The following is a 21,885-nucleotide window of genomic DNA, read 5'->3' on the forward strand; positions in this document are numbered from 1 at the left end:
TCATTTCCAGTACTTTGCATTTTTTGGTATTAAAATTCATTTCCCATTCTTGGTTCCATGCAAAAATAGTGTCAAGATCTCTTTGCAATACCTTATAGTCCTCCATGTTTTTCATTCTCATGATTTTTGCATTATCATCTGCAAACATGTTAGAATAGCTTGTTCTACCTTCCATCATGTCATTGACATAGATAAGAAACATTATTGGTGCAAGCACTGAACTTTGTGGAACTCCACTGGTTACTACTCTCCATACTTACATCTTATCCTTTACCACTGTCTTCATGTATCTTCACTTCAAAAAATACTGCATCCATTCAAGTAGTTTGCCTCTTAGTCCTCTAATATATTCCTTTTTCCACATAAGTTGACTGTGAGGTATTTCATCAAAAGCTTTCTCAAGGTCTAGTTACATATAGCTCATCCACCCCTCGCTGTCTCTTGCAGTATATCTGTCGGAGTGAAAAGCTATCCCTCTAATAATTTTGGATATACTTAGAAATTGATTCATCATCCAGCTCTAATATCTTTAAATTACTATTGTAATAATTAAAATTAATTATAATGAAATCCATAAAAAGGACTGTATTCGTCAACAAACACATGTAAAAATGTTATTATGACACTTATATTCCTACTCTCTATCGGAGAGTAGTTCTAGTTTTCAGGTGGATTGTTTCAGCCTTGCCCTCACTCAGATTTGCTTCTTCCAACCTTAAGTAATTTATCACAATAACTATTATTCCTCCACCATTTTATCATCTCTGCCTCTTCTCCCAGAGGTGTATCTATTATTCCACAGCTGTAGATTTTTTTTTTCTGGGGGGGGGGGTCCCCACTAAGCACAAAATATTAGGCTCGTTTATCTTTATGCAGTCATTTATTTCCAGCCTGGCTAATAGTAAACCATCTACATTAGCTTAGAGGATTATAGGGGGATCTACATAATTAATGGTTAATATTGAAAGCAAAGATGTCTTGGTTGTCAATACTAAAAGTATTGACAATATTGATAGTATTGATAAATGATTATTACATAAGGGCTCCTCCTCATCAAGTATCAATAGTACATATATGTACATCAAAGGCCCTTTTCCCTAGGGAGATGGTTAATTCAAAACATACACCCAATTCATATACATTGAAACTCTTTTTATGCCCCTCCCATTGATAAGAAGAAATAAACAAGTGGAAGACAACATTATTAACATTACTCTTATTACAGTAATCCCTCACAACAATAACAGATACCTGCATGTTGTGGTCCTGCAAGTTGGAGAACAAAACTTCCCATTTTCAAAACCCATCAAACACCTCAGGTCCATCAGGAGGTATACGTTTGAGTGCCTGAAACTCAGTCACCAGTGCCCAAGATATCTATTAGCTTCAACTACATTTATCATATTTGTATATTTGTTCACACATGGAGAGTCAACAACCAGTGACTACTCTCCTCTCTGTATCATTTTGATCTGGTGACATGGAAACAATCCCACACTGATACAATACAGACAATAGCCCAAAATTTCTTCACCAAGAGATCTGCGAGAGGTTCTGAGAACTATTGCCAGTTACTGTGGGTATGCAATATTTCCACTTGGTGAAATTCAAGATAGCAATTGATTAATTCCTCCCATATCCAAGCCACCATTATTCAAACCTCATAACTATTACACAATTTATGAGTATTGTATGCCATTTTTATTCCTTCAAAATTGAAATTTTAGAGCTGGAGTAGTGGAATGCAAATGAGGGGAGGGTAATTTAACACCCTGTGACCTAATTAGATCAAACATAGGAGTTGAAGGTCCACCGAGGTTATCTAGAAGATGAGATTCTGGTTACCTGATTTTATTCAACACACAACCAAGAACTGACATACTGAACAAATTTGTGTTACACGAATTCAAAAGCAAACTGGATGTGGAGAGATACAAAAACAGGTCAAAATGAGCATAGCTCTAGTCCCGTAAAATACAACTAGTAGGGTAGAGGATAGAACCAGAGGGTAGAGCTCCAGACTTGGTGCCAAGAGTTCTTGCTAAGCTCTCCTCTCGGTCGAGGTTTGTTTCTCTACTGCTGGGATGTGCGCATGAACAAACATTGTTATTGTGATTGGCAACACTTCCATGGTAATGGAGTCATTTCTCACTTGATACAGTGGAACCTCGCTATTCGTACACAATCCATTCCAGGAGGCTGTTCAAATGGCGATTTGTACGAATGGCAAATCATTTTTTCCCATAAGATATAATGTAAATTGGATTAATCCATTCCAGACCCTCAGATTACTGCTTATTGTAATAATATTTTAAGCATAGAATACATAAAAACTATGAAAAACAATAAATATACAGTACAGTACTGTACAGTACATGAAATAAAAAAAAATCTAACTGGACTTTACCTGTACTGAGGTGAGCTGATGGCATAAGTGGAAGGTGTAGAGGAGGAGGAGGGGTGTTGATGTTACTGTTTGGAAGGGAAGTCACCTTCCATATAAACATCAGGTTACATCCCTTCTGGTGTTTTCTCTCTGGTGTTCTTTCTTTTTTGTCTTTTTGCACTAAAAGAATCTTGGGATTCTTTCTTTAAAAACCTGTCCAGTGTTGTCTGCCTTTGATGATTTCTCAGAATTTTTCTAAAATGGGCAATCACATTGTTATTGAACAAATTGATGCTTCTGTTGACCACAGCAGTGTTAGAATGCCATTTTCCACCACTGTTTTTTCTCCCAGTGATAACACAGTTCTTTAATTTCTGCAGTGGAAATGCTTCCCTTACTACTTTCCTCCTCTGAAGAAGAAAGTTCTTCAACCACTTTTTCTTGCTGCTCCCTGTGCAGTTCTTGGAGTTCTTCAGTTGTCAGCTCATTTCTATGGTCTTCGATCAACTCCTCCACATCATTACTGTCTACATCCAATCCCATGGACTTCCCCAGGGACACAATATCATCCACCACTACAGGCTCCATATGAAAGCCTTCAAAGTCTCTGGCTGCCACACAGTCTTCCCACAGATTCTTCCAGGCAGAGTTCAGTGTCCTGAAAGAAACTTCCCCCCAGGCTGTCTATTATCCCCAATAAAGGATATTGAAATGGTTCTTCCAAAAGTCCCTGAGGGTTAGTTCTGTGTCAGAGGTCACTTCAAAGCACCTTTGAAAAAGTGCTTTTGTGTAAAGCTTTTTGAAGTTTGAAATGATCTGCTGATCCATGGGCTGGATTAGAGGAGTGGTATTAGGGGGGCAAAAACCTCACTTGGATGAAGCTGTATTCACCCACCAGATCTTCCTCCAAGCCTGGAGGGTGAGCAGGAGCATTGTCCATTACCAGAAGGGCCTTGAGTGGTAAATTTTTCTGCTCTAGATATTTTTTCACACTTGGTGCAAACACTTCATATATCCACTCGGTGAAGAACTGCCTTGTTACCCAAGCCTTACTATTAGCCCTCCACATTACACTGAGTTTACTTTAAATAACATTATTTTTCTTGAACACTCTTGGGTTTTCTGAGTGGTAGACAAGCAAAGGTTTAATTTTGAGGTCCCCACTAGCATTAGCACACAACAAGAGTGCAAGCTTGTCTTTCATAGGTTTGTGTCCTGGCAATGATTTCTCCTCTTTTGTGATGTAGGTCCTCTTAGGCATCTTCTTCCAGAAGAGGCCAGTTTCATCACAATTAAAAACTTGGTGAGGAGTAAATCCCTCACTCTCTACAAAGTTTTTAAATTCCTCAACAAACTTTTCAGCAGCATCTTTGCACTGGCAGCCTCCCCACACCTAACAACACTGTGAATGCCACTTCGTTTCTTAAATCAATCAAACCACCCCTACTTGCTTTAAATTCATCACTTTGTGCACTGGTTCCAGAGCTGTCTCGCTTATGGTCATCATGCAACCGCTTTGCTTTTTCACAAATTATTGTTTCAGAATTGCTATAACCTGCAAGTTGTTTTTCGTTAATCCAAACTAACAAAAGTTTTTCCACTTGTTCAATAATAGGTGACCTGTTCACAGCAAGAACGGTCACTTCTTTTGCCACATTAGCCTCTTTTATTATGTCTTAATTGTTTCCCTGTACCTGATTTCCAAGAGGCCAGGATGATGTCCACACCCTCCTTAGAAATTCCTCTGTCTCGCAAGTGCTGCCTGATAGTAGGCACGCCATCAGTTGTGTGTGGCACATGATTGGGTGCTCCTCCCCTGAAGATGGGTGCACTATCACGTCCTTCTTCTGCGTAATGGCGCAAGGGTGATCGATCAGCATCCCGAGCAGTGTGCCCATCCATGGTTGTGATAACCATAGTGGAACAACCATCCACACTCTCGCCCCTTCCGCTTTTATCTTCTACAGGCACCAAGCAATCAACGAAAATGGAGGAAAGATGTATGAGAGCTTAAATCTTGCCCAATTTAAGGAAAACGCATACAAATGTGTTGTCCCTGGATCTGGTTTCCAGGAGCAATAGCAAAGTAATTGCCTATTAAGCCTTGAAGCAAACAAGTCTATAACTGGGGTACCAAAACCTCCCACAACTGGTGGAAAATATGTACATTAAGTTTCCATTCATGCCTATCATTAACTAAGCGTGATGCCATGTCTGCCAGTGTGTTAATCTTGCCTGGGATATGGGAACATGTGATCCAGGCATTGTAAGTGAGGCACCAATCCCAGATTTTGGTGGCAATCTCATTGCAAGCGATAGACTTTGTACCACCCATTTCATTTACATAAGTCATTGCAGTGGTGTTATCACAATGTACTTTAATATGTTTCCCTTTCAATACTGATGTAAACACTTGCAACACTAATAAAATGGCTCTAAAGCATTAATGTGTATTAATTTTTCTGCCATGGACCAACTACCAGAAGCAGACTGACTGTTAACATGGCCCCAACCTATGTTGGAAGCACCAGTGTAGATGTCAATGTCAGTGCCAGTTCTAAAAAATTTCCTATCTAGTGTTCAGATGTTATCAATCCACCATTGAAGGTCTGACTTCATTCCTTCTGTAATTGTCATATAATTATCAAAGTTCCCTTTTTCAACCTGCAAGGCTGCAATTTTTTCTGTTTCTAACTGTCTATAATGCAGTTTATCCAGCTCTACTGCTGGAATGGCAGCCACCAAGAGACCAGTAACCCTGGCTACCTCTCAAATCTTATCTCTACTTTTACTCCTAAGTTTTTTACAGGCTTGAATGATTTTCAGAATCCTGCGTTCAGGTAAAGAAATGGTGATATTATTAGTGTAAATAATGTTTCCCAAGTATTCAATGGACTTTGTGGGCTTCAACACTGACTTTTCTACATTAATGCAAAAACCTAATCTCTGCAATAATTCCATAGTATCATTTATACTAGCAGGACAGGCTGTCTTGTACTTATTACATATCAGAGTATCATCAATAAAACTGGTAATAGAGTAGCTCTTTTTTCACAGTAAAGCAAAAACTGGTTTCATCAACTTGGTGAAAATTCTAGGACCTTCTGAAATACCATTGGGAAGACAAGTGAACTGAAAAATGTTGTCCTCCCATTTAAAACATAAAATTTTTTGTTGTTCTTCTGCAGTCTTCACCGTGTAATAAGCATGTTTAAGGTCCACTGAGGCAAGGTAGTCCCCTGCATTGACCAGTCTAATGGCTTGCTCAAAGTTCTCCATCTTAAAATGTTTGTAAGGAATATGTTTGTTGAGTTCTTTTAAGTTGAGCACCATCCTATCCACCATCCTTTTCGGTCTCACAAATATGGGGGAAATAATTTGATGCTTCCTCCTCTGTGTATTAATAATGACTCCGAGCTCCAAAAGTTTTGTAATCTCATCATGAACAATTGCTTGTTCTTCACAAATAAACTTATACTTCACATGAAAATAAATTTCCTACGTCATTAAAATTTATGTCCAGATGACAGTGCTGCACCATGTCCAAAATTACTGGATCTTTGGTAATTTTCTGCCACTCATGTAAAAAATAGTGTAGCTTACCTGCTACAAATGTGTTACTAACCTGGCTTATTGTCAGGGCTTTTGATAACCTTGGTGTTTTTTGGGTCTGTGTCCTGGCGTGATGATTGCTGCCTCTGGCCCCCCCGGAAGCCCCACCTCTGCAGTCTGTAGGGCTGGAACCTCGCTGTGTGGTTCCTAAACGTGTTTTTTCCCCAGAAGCTTCTAGACCTGCCACTGGTGGATTTCCATGGGAAAATAGACTTCTTGTTAGTAAACTTGTTTTTCAGCTTTTCCGTTTCCTCAATCTGTTTGGCTGACTGAGAGACGTCGTCGCCGAACAGAAAACCAGACATAGGCACCTTATCCGAACACAAATGCGAATATGTTTGGTTGATCTCACGTTTCATAATGAAGCGCCTTGCCAAGTTGGTCCTGTGATTAGCATGACCAAGCATCACCAAGGCACCATTAATCCTGCTCACTTCCCGCGCAACCACTGGGTTATCGTCATCCTGTGCCACCTTATCTAAAGCTAACAGTGGATCCTGCAGAAATAATATCATTGCTTACTTCCTTTAATCTGTAGTCTGCTTTCCTTGCATCCGTTTTCAAAGCTCCCAAGATCTGTGGGTTGCATTCCACTGGTGCCAGTGCAGGACAATTGTTGGGACGCCTGGTGATTGGGTCCTCCGAAATCGCCTTGTAGTCGTCCTCCTGCAGACCTTTTTCAAAAAAGCAGTTAACCATAGCAGCCACCTGCGGGTCAATATCTTCAGAGGCATTGTCAGGGGTCCCCAAGGCCTTTGCAGCCTGCAACAGGACACTACCCTTAGGAGTAAAATCTCTGATTTCTCCTTCCTCACTACTGGAGTCCACAAACCCCAAAAATGCAGCAGGCGAAGCTGGTGATTGAATGCCTGAAGTACTTGCCTGGAAATTCACTTTTATGAAGCTGTGGGGAAGGGGTCCTGCTAGCAGTCAGTTTTGCTATGTTAGCTTTCAAGCATGCCAATTCTTCCAATACTAATTTCCAGGAAGGTTCAGGCATAGCATCCTGAATAGGGTTTGCTTGGGGCCTAGCTTGGCTGCCTCTGGCCCCCCCAGACTCGATGCGCCGGGGTGATTTATTTACAATATGGCAGCGTTCATGACCCGCATGCCCCGTTCCCTACCTCACCGGGGATTCACTGGAGCTACCAGTTCTACCCTGGGAATTTGACCTCACTCTATCTCATGAGGATCTGCTGGTACTCCTCCAACTGGGGCCAGGACAAGAAACCTCGTGTGGAAGGGCTTTGCGATTCTCAGAGCCAGACATGACTGCCGACCTGCAGTAAAGAAGCCCTATTAACTCAAAATCATTCACATTATTGGCAAATTGGCAGACCCAACCCATACCAATGCCCTATGGTAGGCCCATCCCTAGCATAGATCCACATGAGTATAAGGCAATGTACCTGTATGACAATTGCCGAATCTGGTGAAACAACCTGTGAAAGCTCGATGAGAAAGACGTCTGAACGGCACGAAAGTGATCCAACAACTGACGGCTGGAGCACTACAGTGACATCTCATGTGGAACGCTCCATGTGGCAGAAGGTGATTTGACAAGGTAAAATTACTGTTATCATCATTATCATTGCAGTAATTGTTATTATCATTATTATCATTATTATTATTACTATTATTATTATCATTATTATTATCATTATTATTGTTGTTGTTGTTGTTTCTCCTCGTCTTCTCCTTTTCTGCATGAGGGGATGGAGGGAGGTGTCGCCGATTTAATAAAGCAGCCTTACTCTGGATGTGCTGTGTCTTGCGAGACTGCTTCTGACCTAGGGCAGTGGGCAAGATGCAGGAATGACCCATCATCTAGGAGGTGCCAAGATAAGAGAGTGGAGGGGAATGGAGTATGTTGGGGACAGAATGGGTGGGAGTGGTTTTTATACCTTTTTTTTTTTTTTTTTTTTTTTTTGGCTACCTCCCTTGTAGGGGGGAAAATGCCTTTGTTATATGTATTATTATTATTATTATTATTATTATTACTAATAATATTATTGTCATTATTACTATTATTATTATTACTATCATTATTACATACATATACAAAAGGCTTTTTTTCCCTTATAATGGGGAGGCAAAGAGGAGAGCAGATGTGAAATGGGGTAAGAGTATGACAGAAAATTTTGAAAGTAATAAAAAGATGTTTTGGAAAGAAATTAAAAGAGGAAGAGGAGGCAAATCAAGTAGAGAAGAAAAGGTAAAAGGTGCAGATGGAGAGATGGAAAAGAAGGCAGTGAGAGGAAGGTGGGCAGAGTATTCTAGGGAGTTACTAAATGTGATGGAGGATAGGGAGGGAAAGGTAGTTGCAGTGGGAAGTGCTAAGAAAATGACCGTGATGAGTGAGGAAAATGGAGGAGAAATAAGGAAGGATGAAGTGAAGGCAGTTGTTAAGATGATGAGAGCAGGTAAGGCACCTGGCTTGGATGGATGCCATGCAGAGTGTCTGAAAAAAGGAGGTACAGTTATGGTAGACTGGCTGGTGAGGTTATTTAATGTTTGTTTAAGGGGATCGTCCATTAGAAAATCGACCTTTTTTAGTTTGGGGTGAAAGTGGCTGAGATTTTTTCCTAGTAACTGTCTTGTCTCAGAGAAGATACCACCGAGTTTTCAAGTCATTTATGCTTGTACTTTTTTTATTGTGACTTTTTTTTTATTTTCGAGGGGTCATTTTTGAATTTTTTTAAATCGATTCAGAGGATAGACCTTTGACTGGATATTGATGATTTTTTGTCTTTATAATGGGCTAAGATAGATGAAGAAACGGAGGCAGAATTATGATGTTCTGATCAGTCTATTATGAGAAAAAAAATCCAAAGTAAGTTGATGAAAAAAGCAAAAAAAAAAAAAGAATATATATATATATGAAAAAATCCTACTAGTCCTTGACAGGACATAAATCTGCCTCCAAATGTTCTCCCAATTATGTTGAATCTGAAAAGGATTTGCAGCTAAAAATCAGTGTGAAGGCTTTTTGGATATGAATCAAGTTAAATGTGCAAAAATCAAGTTTTTCAGGAATGAATGTCATAGTTTTTTTGTTCATGGTTACTGGTCCCCTTTCATCATTTAGGATGTTATGGTGTTGAAAGGGTATCATAGGCACAACCCTACTCTTTGTTGCCAGCTTTTGATTAATTACAGGTTTATATGATGAATCCAGTTAGTATCCACCAGGGTTATATTGCACTTTTCCTTTTCTTGGCGCGATGCATCTTTGGCGACAGACGATCTTTATCTGCCATCCTAAACTGTTTTATGGCATCACTGGTTGTTGTCCCTCTTGCTGATGGCATATATGCAAGTTCATAACCAAAGATGTGGTTCAGAACTGCAACTTGAGCACAGAATTGAACTCTAGCTGCTGATGCAAACTTCCTCTTTGAACTCAAAGCCCAGATCTTTGCATGGAAGCTTTCATTTTGGTTTTGTGTCCTTCCCTTGAGGCATTTCTCTAAAAGCTCTGTAGAGGTGAGGTCTTGATATATTGCCAGGATGGATTTCCACTTCTCAGTGGGAATCTTCGCCAGGAACGGCTTCTTGACTCTGTGAGACTCGGGTTCCTCTTGCCTGGCTAGTGCTCTCTGGAAAAAAACACCACGAGTCTTCTCCTTAGGACAGTAAGAATGCAATGGCTTCTCATCTGTGCTGACAGAATGCAGGTAGGAGGCCATGATAGCTTTACGCATTGTCTGAACGTCAGTATTCACACAATCACGTATTGCCTTCCCATAATACTGTGTCAACTGTCACAGCATCTGTCAACATATTAGCTCGTATGCTATTATTTATCATACAAAAGCATAAATATTGTGCAAAATACACAGCTTCTTTTGTTAGCAAATATATGTAACAACAGAAAACGTAATATGCAGTACGCAGCGCACACAACCCAGCCACAGTAGGGTGGGGGGGGTACTGTATTATATTTTTTTTTAGATAGTAAAAATCAGTATAAATCAAGATACAGCTTCCATACTCAGCCACGAGATAGCTTATTAGCAACACTTTTAGAGGAAATATTTTCAGAATTTCGTTTTTTTTTTTTTTGTGATTTTCTGATGGACGATCCCCTTAAAAGAGAGTAGAGTGCCGGAGGACTGGAGGAGTGCCTGTATAGTTCCGCTGTACAAGGGAAAAGGGGACAAGTGTGAATGTAGTAGTTTCAGAGGGATTAGCTTGTTAAGTGTAGTTGGGAAGGCTTATGGGAGGATCTTGATTGAGAGGATTAGGAGAGAAACAGGGGAGTAATTGATGAGGAACAGTGTGGATTTAGAACAGGTAGAGGTTGCTTAGATCAGATTTTTGTGATAAGACAGATATGTGAGAAAGCTATAGGAAAAGGTAAGGATGTTTTTTGGGCTTTTATGGATCTGGAAAAGGCTTATGACAGGGTAGACAGGAAGGCACTGTGGGAGGTACTGCAGATATACGGGATAGGAGGAAAGCTTTTAGGAGCTGTCAAGAGTTTTTACGAGAGTAGTAGAGCGTGTGTCAGGATTAGAAATGGAGAGAATGGTTCGAGGTAAAGGTGGGACTTCATCAGGAATGTGTTATGTCGCCCTGGCTGTTCAACTTATACATGGATGGGGTGGTGCAAGAAGTAAATGCAAGGGTGGTGGATCAGGGATTGGAGATGGTTAAAGAAAATGGAGAAAAGTGGGAGGAGAGCCAGCTATTGTTTGCAGACGACACTGTGCTTGTAGCAGGATCAGAGGAGGGATTGAGGAAGTTAGTGACAGAGTTTGGGAGAGTGTGTGAAAGAAGGAAGTTGAAGATAAATGTGGGTAAAAGGAAGGTGATGAGATGGACAAGGGGTGAAAGTGGCAGCAAACTGGAAGTGAGCATTAAGGGAGAGAGACTGGAGGAAGTGGATAGTTTTAGATACTTAGGTGTGAATGTGGCAGGAAAGGGAGGAGTGAAGGTAGAGGTAGAATATAGATTGAGAGAGGCAAGTAAATGTCTTGGTGGATTAAAAAGTGTAATGAGAAATAGACATTTGGGAATGGATGCTAAGAGGAGGTTGTATTTACCTATTTACCTAGTTGTATTATAAGGGAAGGGAGCCATGCTTGTGGTGACCCGTCTTTGTATCTTTCAGCATCAAGTTTATTATTAAAATCATGAATAGTATTTGCACACACTGTTTTTCCATCTAAGTTATTCCATATATCCAGCATTCTGTGTGGGAAGCTATTCTTTTTCCTATCTCTTCTATAGTTATCCTTTTTAAGTTTCTTTTCATTTTTTAGTAAATCTTTTCTGTCAAGGATTTCCATTCCTTTCATGATTCTATATATAGTCAGTAGATCACCTCTTTCTCTTCTTTGCTCTAGTGTTGGTAGTTCTAGCTTCGATAAGGAGTATGAAGGAGTGATTGTGCTGACAACACTGTATGGGGCAGAAACATTAAACATAAGAGAGGAAGAAAGAAGGAGTTTGAATGTGTTTGAGATGAGGTGTCTGAGAAGTATGTTAGGGGTTACTAGGCTGGATAGAGTCAGAAATGAGGAGGTGAAGAGGAGAATGAGGGTGGAAAGGGAGTTGGAAGAGAGGGTGAGTGAAAGAGTATTGGGATGGTTTGGACACATGGAAAGAATGAGTGAAGAAAGACTAGTAAAAGAGGTGTGGAAGGAGTGAACATGAGGGTTTGACCTAGGATGAGATGGATGGATGGGGTAAAAGGGGTATTGGGAAAGAGGGGAATGTCTGTTGAGGAAGAACAGGAGAGGACAGAAGACAGGGACAAATGGAGATTGATGACCATTTCTTGAAGTAACCTGCAATTGTACATTGCTTCATGTAGTTGAGTTTTTCATTAATTATTTTGGCCTGTAAATTGTAAATATTCATGATGTCCTGTTCAGTAAGAAAAGACAGCTGTTCCAGTGTTACTAGTATAGCCACCCCTTGTCTCCCTTGTCCTCTCTTCACTCCTGAGAACCTCCCAACTACACTTCCAAACTCACTATCATTATTACTACCGTATTTTCCGGCGTATAGTGCGCGACTTTTTTCCGTTGGAAGGGCCTAAAAATGGGGGGTGCGTGTTATCCGGTGGTGCGCATTATCTACGGCCTACGATAAAAAATCTGCGGCTGTGTGTGTAATTTTTTTTTCACAACAACGTGACGATGTTGGCCGTCACAAAGTCGGGAGGCACACTTCTCCGTGACGTTCCGTGAGAACAAGAAGAACAGCCATGGTGACATGAAAGAATAAGCCAGCATGGGCTACCGTATATAAATATTTGGTATAGGTAGGTATCTATCGAATCTTATTTTTCATGTTTAAATAGGCCTAAACACCATGAAACATGATCAATATTTATGATATTTGCCCATGTTCACAGCATCTTAGTTTGAATTTTTTGTTGGCTTTGTTGCTTCACTTTAGGTATGGTACAAATTCCGTTGCGGCCGTTCATAAAATCGTGTCAAACACCTGACTACAACACCCTCTTTCGGGAGTTATATTAACTAAACGTCACCTCGATGAGAGACTGTCCTATTTCACCACTGTCATTGCAGGTTCAAAGCTAAAACAAAACAGTCTGTAGTTTGTTTCAGTATTAAATAAAAAAAAAATGGTAAAGACGAATTATTTCCTCAAGATATAAAATGAACATTTTCTGTAAAAATCCCGAAATTTTTCTGTATATTTTACTTTCAATAATTTTTTTTATATTATATTTCCAAACTAAGCTACAAAGTAATAAGGGACCAACGCACAACATGAGTCATATACCGGTACATGTAGTTCCGACTTTTTCTTAGTTGTGTCCTGATTGATGCCTAAACTGACACTTAATTTAGTGACAAATCAACAGATTTCCCAGCGGTGGCTCTAGCCAATGAAAAATACTTCTCCATGTAACCTCGTTCACATGATATAAATACCGAGGTAAAACTGCGCTATAGACACATGCGATCGGACATGCGCGTTATACGTCGGTGCGCGCTATCTGAGTACTGAGATAACGAAGTGCATGGGTGCGCATTATAACCCGATGCGCATTTTAAGCCGGAAAATACGGTATTATTATCAATATTGTTATAGTTATTATCATTGTCATTATTATCATTATTATTATTGTTATTATTATCATTATTATTATTATTACAATTATTATTATCATTATTAATTATTATTATTATCATTATTATTATACTGGTCAACAAAATTTATTAAATTACCACAAGCAAAAGAAGGTGAACTTAAAAAAAACAAAATTCTGCTGGTTTCAAATATGTTTTCAGAATTTTTCTATCAGGCATAGTTTTTCTGTGATAGCATATTAAATTTTAAACAATTATAACTAATAAATGAGTGTGCCGTTACGAGAGGTAACGGGGCTTTTTTATACGTCCGTGTATCCCCATGTTTACATATTTTTTGTCGTAAGGCTCGTTTCCCCTCGGAAGAGGTTTTTAATTTTGTTTTTTGTAATGCTTTAATTTTAAGTATATTTCGAGCAGAGGCCTTTTCTGTTCGAAAATCCTACCTTGTAAGTTGTCTGCAAGCTGTGTTGCAAGATAACATATCATTATTTGTACAATGTCCACTTAAAGAATTAGACTTAAGAAGGTGTGTAAGAACCGGTTGCTGTGGTGTGATGTCACGTCACACCTCCAGCCAGTGTGGTTTGGAACGCCTTCAGTTGTATACCCGCTCCCTTCGCGGCCTACTCACTTTTTCATCTACTACTTCTACTCTTCCTCCTGATTACTGTCTGCTGCCATAGTTTCAATGGCAGCACCTGTTGTGTGAAGATGAGAAAGTCGTTTTTTCTATTGCCAATAAACGTAGCGACGAGTACTCCGTGGATCCTTACCCCTTCCGCGTTGTTTACGTTACGTAACACAGAAAAGAGGGCACTCATTACGCTAACCCCCTATGCGCAGCAGAGTAGTTTGCTGCGCCACAATGAGGCTGATATTTCAATAAAACTTACCTTTGAAATATAGAAATGTATGATTTTCAAGTGTATTTTGCTTCTGGGAGGTCCCTTTTTAGTGTCCAACAGTAATCAGGCAATATTGAAGAGTTTCACTTCCCTTGATACTGGGTTTTCATGTTCAGAATGTCCTGGTGAAATCTCTCACCATGCTTATCACTGACAGTGCCAAGATTTGCAGGGAAAAAGGTTAAGTGAGAGTCTAGGAAATGAATTTTTAGGCTCATATTGCATCCAAAGACCTTGTAGGATGTCGGTAGCTCTTTTACAATTTCAGAATAGTTGTTTCGTGATTCCCCAAAAATTCTGTGCAAATTTTCTTATATGACAGTCATGCAGCTTTTTCAAGATCATTTAGTTCTTCATCAAAATTCTTGTCTCTCATCAGCTCTCTAATCTGTGGTCCAACAAAAATACCTTCTATAATTTTGGTGTTACCCTAGAAAACTTATTTTTCAAATATGAGTGTAGTAGTTTCAGAGGGATCAGTTTGTTGAGTGTAGTTGGGAAGGCTTATGGGAGGGTTTTGTTTTAGAGGATTAGGAGAGGAATAGAGGGAGTAATTGGTGAGGAACAGTGTGGGTTTAGGACAAGTAGGGGTTGTGTGGATAAAAAAATTTGTGGTAAAACAGATATGTGAGAAATTTTTAGGAAAAGGTAAGGATGTTTTTTGGGCCTTTATGGATTTGGAAAAGGCTTATGACAGGATTGACAGGAAGGCACTGTGTGAGGTATTGAAGGTATATGAGATAGGAGGAAAGCTGTTAAGAGCAGTCAAGAGTTTTTAAAATAAGCCTGTGTTAGAATCAGAAATGGAGAGAGTGAGTGGTTTTGAGATAAAGGTGGGACTTCGCCAGGAATGTGTTATGTCACCTTGGCTGTTCAATTTATACATGAATGGGGTGGTGCAAAAGGTAAATGCAAGGGTAATGGGTCAGGGATTGGAGATGGTTAAAGAAAATGGAGAAAAGTAGGAGATAAGCCAGTTGTTGTTTGCTGACAACACTGCACTTGTGGCAGGATCAGAGGAGGGATTAAGGAAGTTAGTGACAGAGTTTGGGAAGGTGTGCAAAAGAAGGAAGTTGAAGATAAATGTGGGCAAAAGTAAGGTGATGAGATGTACAAGAGGAAAGTGCAGCAGCAAATTGGAAGTGAGTACTAAGTAAGAGAGACTGGAGGAAGTGGATATTTTTAGATACTTGGGTGCGAATGTGGTTGGAAAGGGAGCTGAGATGGAGGTAGAATGTAGATTGAGAGAAGCAAGTGAATACCCCGGGGGATTAAAAAGTGTAATGAGAAATAGACATTTGGGAATGGATGCTAAGAGGAGATTGTATGAAGGATTGTACCAACAGTACTGTATGGGGCAGAAACATGGAACATAAGAGAGGATGAGAGGAGTTTGAGTATGTTTGAGATGAGGTGCCTCAGAAGTATGATAGAGGTTACTAGGCTGGATAGAGTAAGAAATGAGGAGGTGAGGAGGAGAGCAGGGGTGGAAAGGAAGTTGGGAGATGGGATTGATGAAAGAGTATTGGGATGGTTTGGACACAAGGAAAGAATGAGTGAAGAATGATTAAAAGAGGTGTGGAAGACAGAGATGGAAGGAGTGAACATGAAGGGGTGACCATGATGAAATGGATGAATGGGGTAAAAGGGGCATTGGGAAAGAGAGGAATATCTGTTGAAGAAGGGAGAAGACAGAAGATAGGGGTGAATGGAGAATGGTTCTATATAAATGATGCTGTGATGCATGGAAGGAGTGGGTGGGGGATTAGGGTGAGGGAGTATGTATGGATGATATTTTGATGCAGCCCAAATGGGGACTGGCAGGACTGCAATAACTTCCGAGATATTACACTACTCATTGTGCGATATAAGATGCTTGCTCATTTGTTTTTGGCATGGATTCATTCACATCTGTTAAAGTTTTAGAGGCCTGAACAGTCTTGGTTTATGCCAGTTAAGCTAACAACTGATTGGATTTTACAGTTTTGTATTCTTGTGGAGTGCTGATGTTTCAGTGAGGTTTCTTTCAGTTTATGTTGATCTCAAGAAGGCATTTGACTTGGTACATCATGGAGTGCTTTGGAATCTACTGTAGATCTGTGGGATTCCTATGGGGACTCATTGATTTGATGTCTTGACAGAGTGTGCTGTAAAATATGGAGGAGGTGTGTCCAACTTCTTTCCTGTCAATTTAGGAGTGAGGCAAGGGTGCACCCTAGCCCCAGCATTTTTCAATACCTGCATGGAATGAGCATTGGATAGAGTTGTTGATCAGTGTTGTTGCAGAGCATCCATTGGCAACACCAAGATTAATGATCTTGTGTTTCCTGATAATGATGTCCTCTTTGCGGAGTTGTTGGAGGTACTGATTATAGCCTTCAAGTCACTATACAAGGAGGAGAGACTGCTTGGTCTCCAGCTCTCCTGGACCAAGACTAAGGTGCGCTCTGCTTCATTTAATTTCTGTTTCCCAGAGTTACTCTTACATATATATATATACATATATATATATATATATATATATATATACATATATATATATATATATATATATATATATATATATATATATATTTCTTTTCTAGAGAAAATAGATTCATATTTTTTAGTCAGTTTTCCTATGCTTTATTTCTGATATTAGGAATCAGTTTTGTGGCTTGCTGCTGTACTTTTTCCAATTTGTCAATGTCTTTAATGAGATTTGGTGACCATATAGAAACAGCATATTCCAAATGTGAACTAACAATTTATATAGCTTGTTAATGACAGATGGACTTTTAAAATCAAAAGATCACACAATTAGTCCTAGAATCTTATTTGCTTTCTCTGAGGTGGAAATACTTTGCTTAAATGAATTGAGATCATTGTTGATAATTATGCCGAGATTCTTTTCACTATCTACTTTTATTAACGAATTTCCAAATAACTTGTGATTGTACTTATTATTTTTACCCATGTGCATAACCTTACATTTGTCTTAAATTTCATTAGCTACTTCTCAGACCATTGCTGTAGTTTATCAAAATCTTCTTAAATATCTAATTAGTTTAAGTGATCATTTGCCTTTCTGCACTTTTGTATTATCAGCAAACCTAGAGACTCGTCAGGCCTTGGTATTTTATTAAGTTTAAGTTTTGCTATACATCTTATCACAGGCTTCAGTTAAGACTTCACTTTGAGGTGCTTCATTTATGAATACTGAGGTAAAATATTTGTATAAAACCTCACACATTCCTTCATTCGAATATTCAAGTTGACTGTCAGCAGATAACAGTGGGCCAATATGATTCCTAATAAACTTTTCATCAGCAATATTTATTTATTTTTATTTATTTATTTATTTATTTATTTTTTTTTTTACCCCTTGTATTATTACATATCTTTGATAGTTATTAGGTGCACCAGAAGTCATTAGGTGTACCAGAAATTCACCACATTAACTTCTGTTTTCTACTCTCTCTTTACTAGCCTTTCCTTTGACCATCCTTTCCACTGTTCAAATCACCTGAGCACTCTGTTCTACCTCATCTGAGACCCCTTTCCTACCCCCTACTTATCTGTACATTACATGAATCAATCAATCTGTTACTCTGGTGTTGTCTTGGAGATCTAGAACTGCCAGGAAACCAGTTATAGCCACTGGTTCAGCCCTTAAATCATTCAGTGTGATTTTGTGATGCTGTCTCATTGTAGTGGGTGTAGGATAGTGTTAGTTTATCTAAAAACTAAACAAGCTCAGATTGTGGTGTGTAAAATAGGATCTTACCACTATAAGGGGGCACCAAACACTAAATCCTGCTTAGGGTCCTTAAACCTGAAGACTGACCTTGGATATAGCTACATGTTTTTCCATGCAAAAAAAATACAAAATACTGAAAGCTACATCAATGGAAAAACAGTGATAGATGTCATTTAATAAGCTACTTGACCTTTTCATTGCAGGTGGGCATATGCAGAAGTCTTCATCAAGTGTCTGGACGCAGAGCACAGTTTATGGAAACACTAAATGAGTGTGCAAGTCAGCTTTCCATCACACTGCCAGAAAGTGGGTTTCAGTTGTCAATAGAACGAGACAACTTTCTTGATACTTTTCACTTTTTTCATTTATCCTCCTTTTACTAAATTGTAGAAGAGAGAAAAATAATCAATGAATTATGATCTGACAGTAAGATTTTTTTTTTTCCTTTCTTTCTTTTTTAATGATAATGTAAGGTGTGACCTCTGGCCAAAATAAATTTTCCTCCATAATCTTGTCCATAAGTTAAGGTATTTACCTAGTTGTATTATACAGGAAGAGAGCTATGCTCATAGTGACCCATCTTTGTATCTTCCAGCATCTAGTTTGATCTTAAATTCTTGTTTTTTGCACACACTGTTGCCTCATCCAATTTGTTTCAAATATCTACCACTCTGTGTAGGAATTTTAGGAAACTATTCCTTTTCATATCTCTCCTATAACTATCCTTTTTTAGTTTCTTTTCATGTCCTTTTGTTTTTCTTTTATCCCACTTTAATAAATCTTCTTTGTCGGGGACTTCCACCCCTTTCATAATTCTGTAAATGGCCATTAGATCTCCTCTTTCTCTTCTTTGTTCCAGGGTTGGTAGTTCCTGTTTGGACAATCTTTGTTCAAATGTCAATTTAGAGAGTCTTGGTGCCATCTTTGTCATTGCTCTTTGGATTCTTTATTCTTTTTTGTAATGGGTGTCCATAGTGTCACAGTGTATTCCAATCTTGATCTTATCAATATGACTAATATTTTCTTTACAATTTCCTCATCCAAGTAGTCAAAGGCCACTTTCATTGATCTTAGTAAATTGAAGGTTTCTCAAACTATTTTGTTGATATGCTTCTCTGGTGACATGTTTTTGCTGATAGTTACTCCTAGGTCCCTTTATGAGCTAACTTTTTTTTACTTTCTTTGTACATACATACATATACCAAGGCTTTTCCCCCCTTACCAGGGAGGTAGCCAAAAAGGAAAAGACATAAAATCATTTCCACCCATTCCATCCCTGAATACACTCCACACCCCTCCACCCTCCCTCTTATCTTAGCACCTCCTGGATGGCGGGTCATCCCTGCACCTTGTCCACTGCCCTGGGTCAGAAGCAGTGTCGCAAGACACAGCACATCCACAGCAAGGCCGCTTCATCAAATCGGCGACCCCCCTTCTCCGTCCTCCCATTGCATAAAAGGAGAAGACGGGGAGAAATCCTTTGTACTAATTTTATATTACCCTGATATTCTATTTTTGCTTTTTCCAAACTCCATTATACTACATTTCTTAATGTTGGTGTTCACTTCCCACTTTTGACACCATTCCCAGATTTTATCCAGGTTTTTCTGTAGTGGTTCATGGTCTTCCTTTGTACTTTCTTTAATAGTTTTGCATCATCTGCAAAGAAGTTCATATAACATTCCACACCTTCATCCATGTTATTTATATACATGGCAAACATTATTGGAGCCGATACAGAAGCTTGTGGGACTCCACTTATCATTTCTTCCCAGGTTGAGTTTTTGTCTTCCATTCATTTCAATAACTTTCCTTGTACCCACCTATTATTTTGATTTTTCTTAGTCGCTTTTTATGTGGTACTTTATCAAATGCTTTTTGTAGATCTAGGAAAGCACAATCAGCCCATCTGTCCCTTTCTTGCATTATTTCTATTAGCCTTAAGTAAAAGTAAATCAAATTAGTGGCACATGATCTTCCATGTCGAAAGCCAAATTGTTTTGGATTCAGTATATTATTTTCTTTCACATGTTTAATCCATCTACTTTTGATAACTTTTTCACATATTTTTTATATTGTGCTTGTAAGGGAGACCAGTCTATAGTTAGTAAGATTTTCCTTGTCCCCCCATTATATATTGGTGCTGTGATGTGAATTATCAATAAATATTTCCCCTAAAGGTAATACAAGCAGTCAAAGTAGCCCGAGGGGCCTACCTGAAGAACTCCGGCAATGGTTGAACAATAACCTCCAGGAGAAGCGTCAGCTCTTTGAATGTGCTCGAGCACGCATACCCTCAAAATTTGTAAGTACATTATACAATTTGTATCTGACAAAGTTCTTATTATATAATCAAATATGCGGATAACATATTCCTCAATTTTTTTGTAACAGCTTAATGATGATGGAACTGTGAACCGAGAATGGATTGTTTCAAAGATTAACGAAATGTTCCATGACTTGGATGAACCAGTTCTCAAGAATGAATTAGTGATGCGAGCTCAACAATGTGATGAAACTTCAGTAAGCATTTTATTTTTTTATCTAAAGTTAAATATGTTTCACTCTTTAATTTACCTGCACAAGTGGGCCCTAAAAGTTGTGTGCATACATCTCTATATTGTTAATACCAAACAACAGCCACATTCCAATCTTCCTTTTGGTTCTGGAATATTATAACCTACTGCTCAGACTATGAAAATAATTTATTTGGTATGCTATGTGATAGAAGCAGTGGGAAAGATAAACCAGCTCCAGCTGTCATGCCCTGCTGTGGAAGTATGGTACCTCACTGTATTGTCCTTGTCTCATGCAGTATGGCAGGGGTCAGGGAAATGGATCTTCATCCATAAGGTACTAAGATTGTATAGGAAAAGAACAGGGTGTTGATGAACAAATACTAATGGAGATGAAGGCAGTGAAGGAAAATGGGTAGAATATTTCTACTAGTTGAATGTAGAAGAGGATTGGGGAGGATTTAATTGTGGCAGAGGGAACTGCCAGGAAAATTACTGTGATGGTACAGGAAAATGATGGACCTATAGGAAAAGATATGCGAAAAAAATGGAAAGAGGTGGAAAATGGGAAGGAACCTGGGTTAAATGGTTGCCAGAAGAGTTGTCTGATGAAAGGAGTAATTAGTGGAATGGCTAGTAAGATTATTTAGTTTGTGCCTAAAGGAAGGAACTGGAGAAGTGGAGGCATAATTCCACTACATAAAGGAAATGGAAACAAACATGAATGTAGTAGATTTGGAGGGATTACTCTAAGTGTGTTCAGTAAGATGTATGGGTATTAAGAGAATTAGGAGGGGAACGGAGGGAATATTTGGAGAAAAGCAATGTGGGTTTAGTTAAAGAAAAAGGTACACAATTTTTTTGTTATAAGACAGATATGCAAAAAGTAGAATGGAAAGTGAGATTATTCAGTATGTGCCTGAGGATGTACCAGTAGACTGGTTAAGTGCAAGTATCTATCTATCAATCTATACACAAAGGGCTTCTTAACCTTTATAAGATCCTTGTGTGGCGAAGTCTACATTGTAGGCCCATCCACCCCAACCCCCAGAAGAGGATGGGGACCAAACCGTCACAAGAAGCCCTTGCCATCCTGGAGGGTGGCACAAATCCCTGGAAGCAGCTTCAATTGTTCAGTGCAAGTACCAAAAACCCTTACCAAAAAGTATGCCTTCACATTTTTTCAACACTGAGGGACGATTCTCCAGCAATCATCATTCTTCTCTTCCTATTAGCTAATGTAGAGAGCAACCCTGGACCCACCACAAATTGCACATGTCTGTCATGTTCAAAACCCATCACCTCAAGCCATCAGACAAAAGGCTCAGTTCAATGCAACTTATACAAAAACTGGGCCCACTTCACTTGCACAACACTTGCTGATATAAAAACTACACAAACACCTTGATATGTTCTTCATGCCCACACCTGACCTCACCCTCAGCCTGATTCCTTACCCACACCCCTTTCCTTGCCCTCCCCTCTACCCCAAGCCTCTTCCATCTACTCCCTCCTCCTAACCCTGATCCTAATCCTCCTCACCTGTATCCCAACCCTGTGCAGCAACCTCCAACATGTACAGAACACACAGAATATTAATGGTGTCAATGCAAAAAAATACAAACTAGTAGAGCTGGGCAAGTTACTGCTG

General features: G+C 39.2%; 1 protein-coding gene and 1 pseudogene across 5 annotated transcripts in view; one reads left to right on the top strand and one right to left on the bottom strand.

Annotated features, from left to right (window-relative positions):
* LOC143024176 (uncharacterized) overlaps positions 1–21,885 on the top strand; it is a 229,835-nt gene that overhangs the window by 41,482 nt on the left and 166,468 nt on the right. For 4 of the 5 annotated variants that reach the window (XM_076183008.1, XM_076183007.1, XM_076183010.1 and 1 more), the window contains exons 3-5: positions 17,922–18,024; positions 19,899–20,023; positions 20,113–20,241. In XM_076183008.1, coding sequence (XP_076039123.1) covers positions 17,922–18,024; positions 19,899–20,023; positions 20,113–20,241 — 357 coding nt within the window. Of the gene's footprint in view, positions 1–17,921; positions 18,025–19,898; positions 20,024–20,112; positions 20,242–21,234; positions 21,770–21,885 lie in introns of those variants that run through there. The other variant, XM_076183006.1, reaches the window with a different exon arrangement.
* Positions 657–7,858, bottom strand: LOC143024177 (uncharacterized; annotated as a pseudogene).

This window comes from Oratosquilla oratoria, chromosome 3, assembly GCF_046742065.1.
Source record: "Oratosquilla oratoria isolate Oo_2021 chromosome 3, ASM4674206v1, whole genome shotgun sequence".
In the NCBI taxonomy this organism is placed as follows: Eukaryota; Metazoa; Arthropoda; class Malacostraca; order Stomatopoda; family Squillidae; genus Oratosquilla; species Oratosquilla oratoria.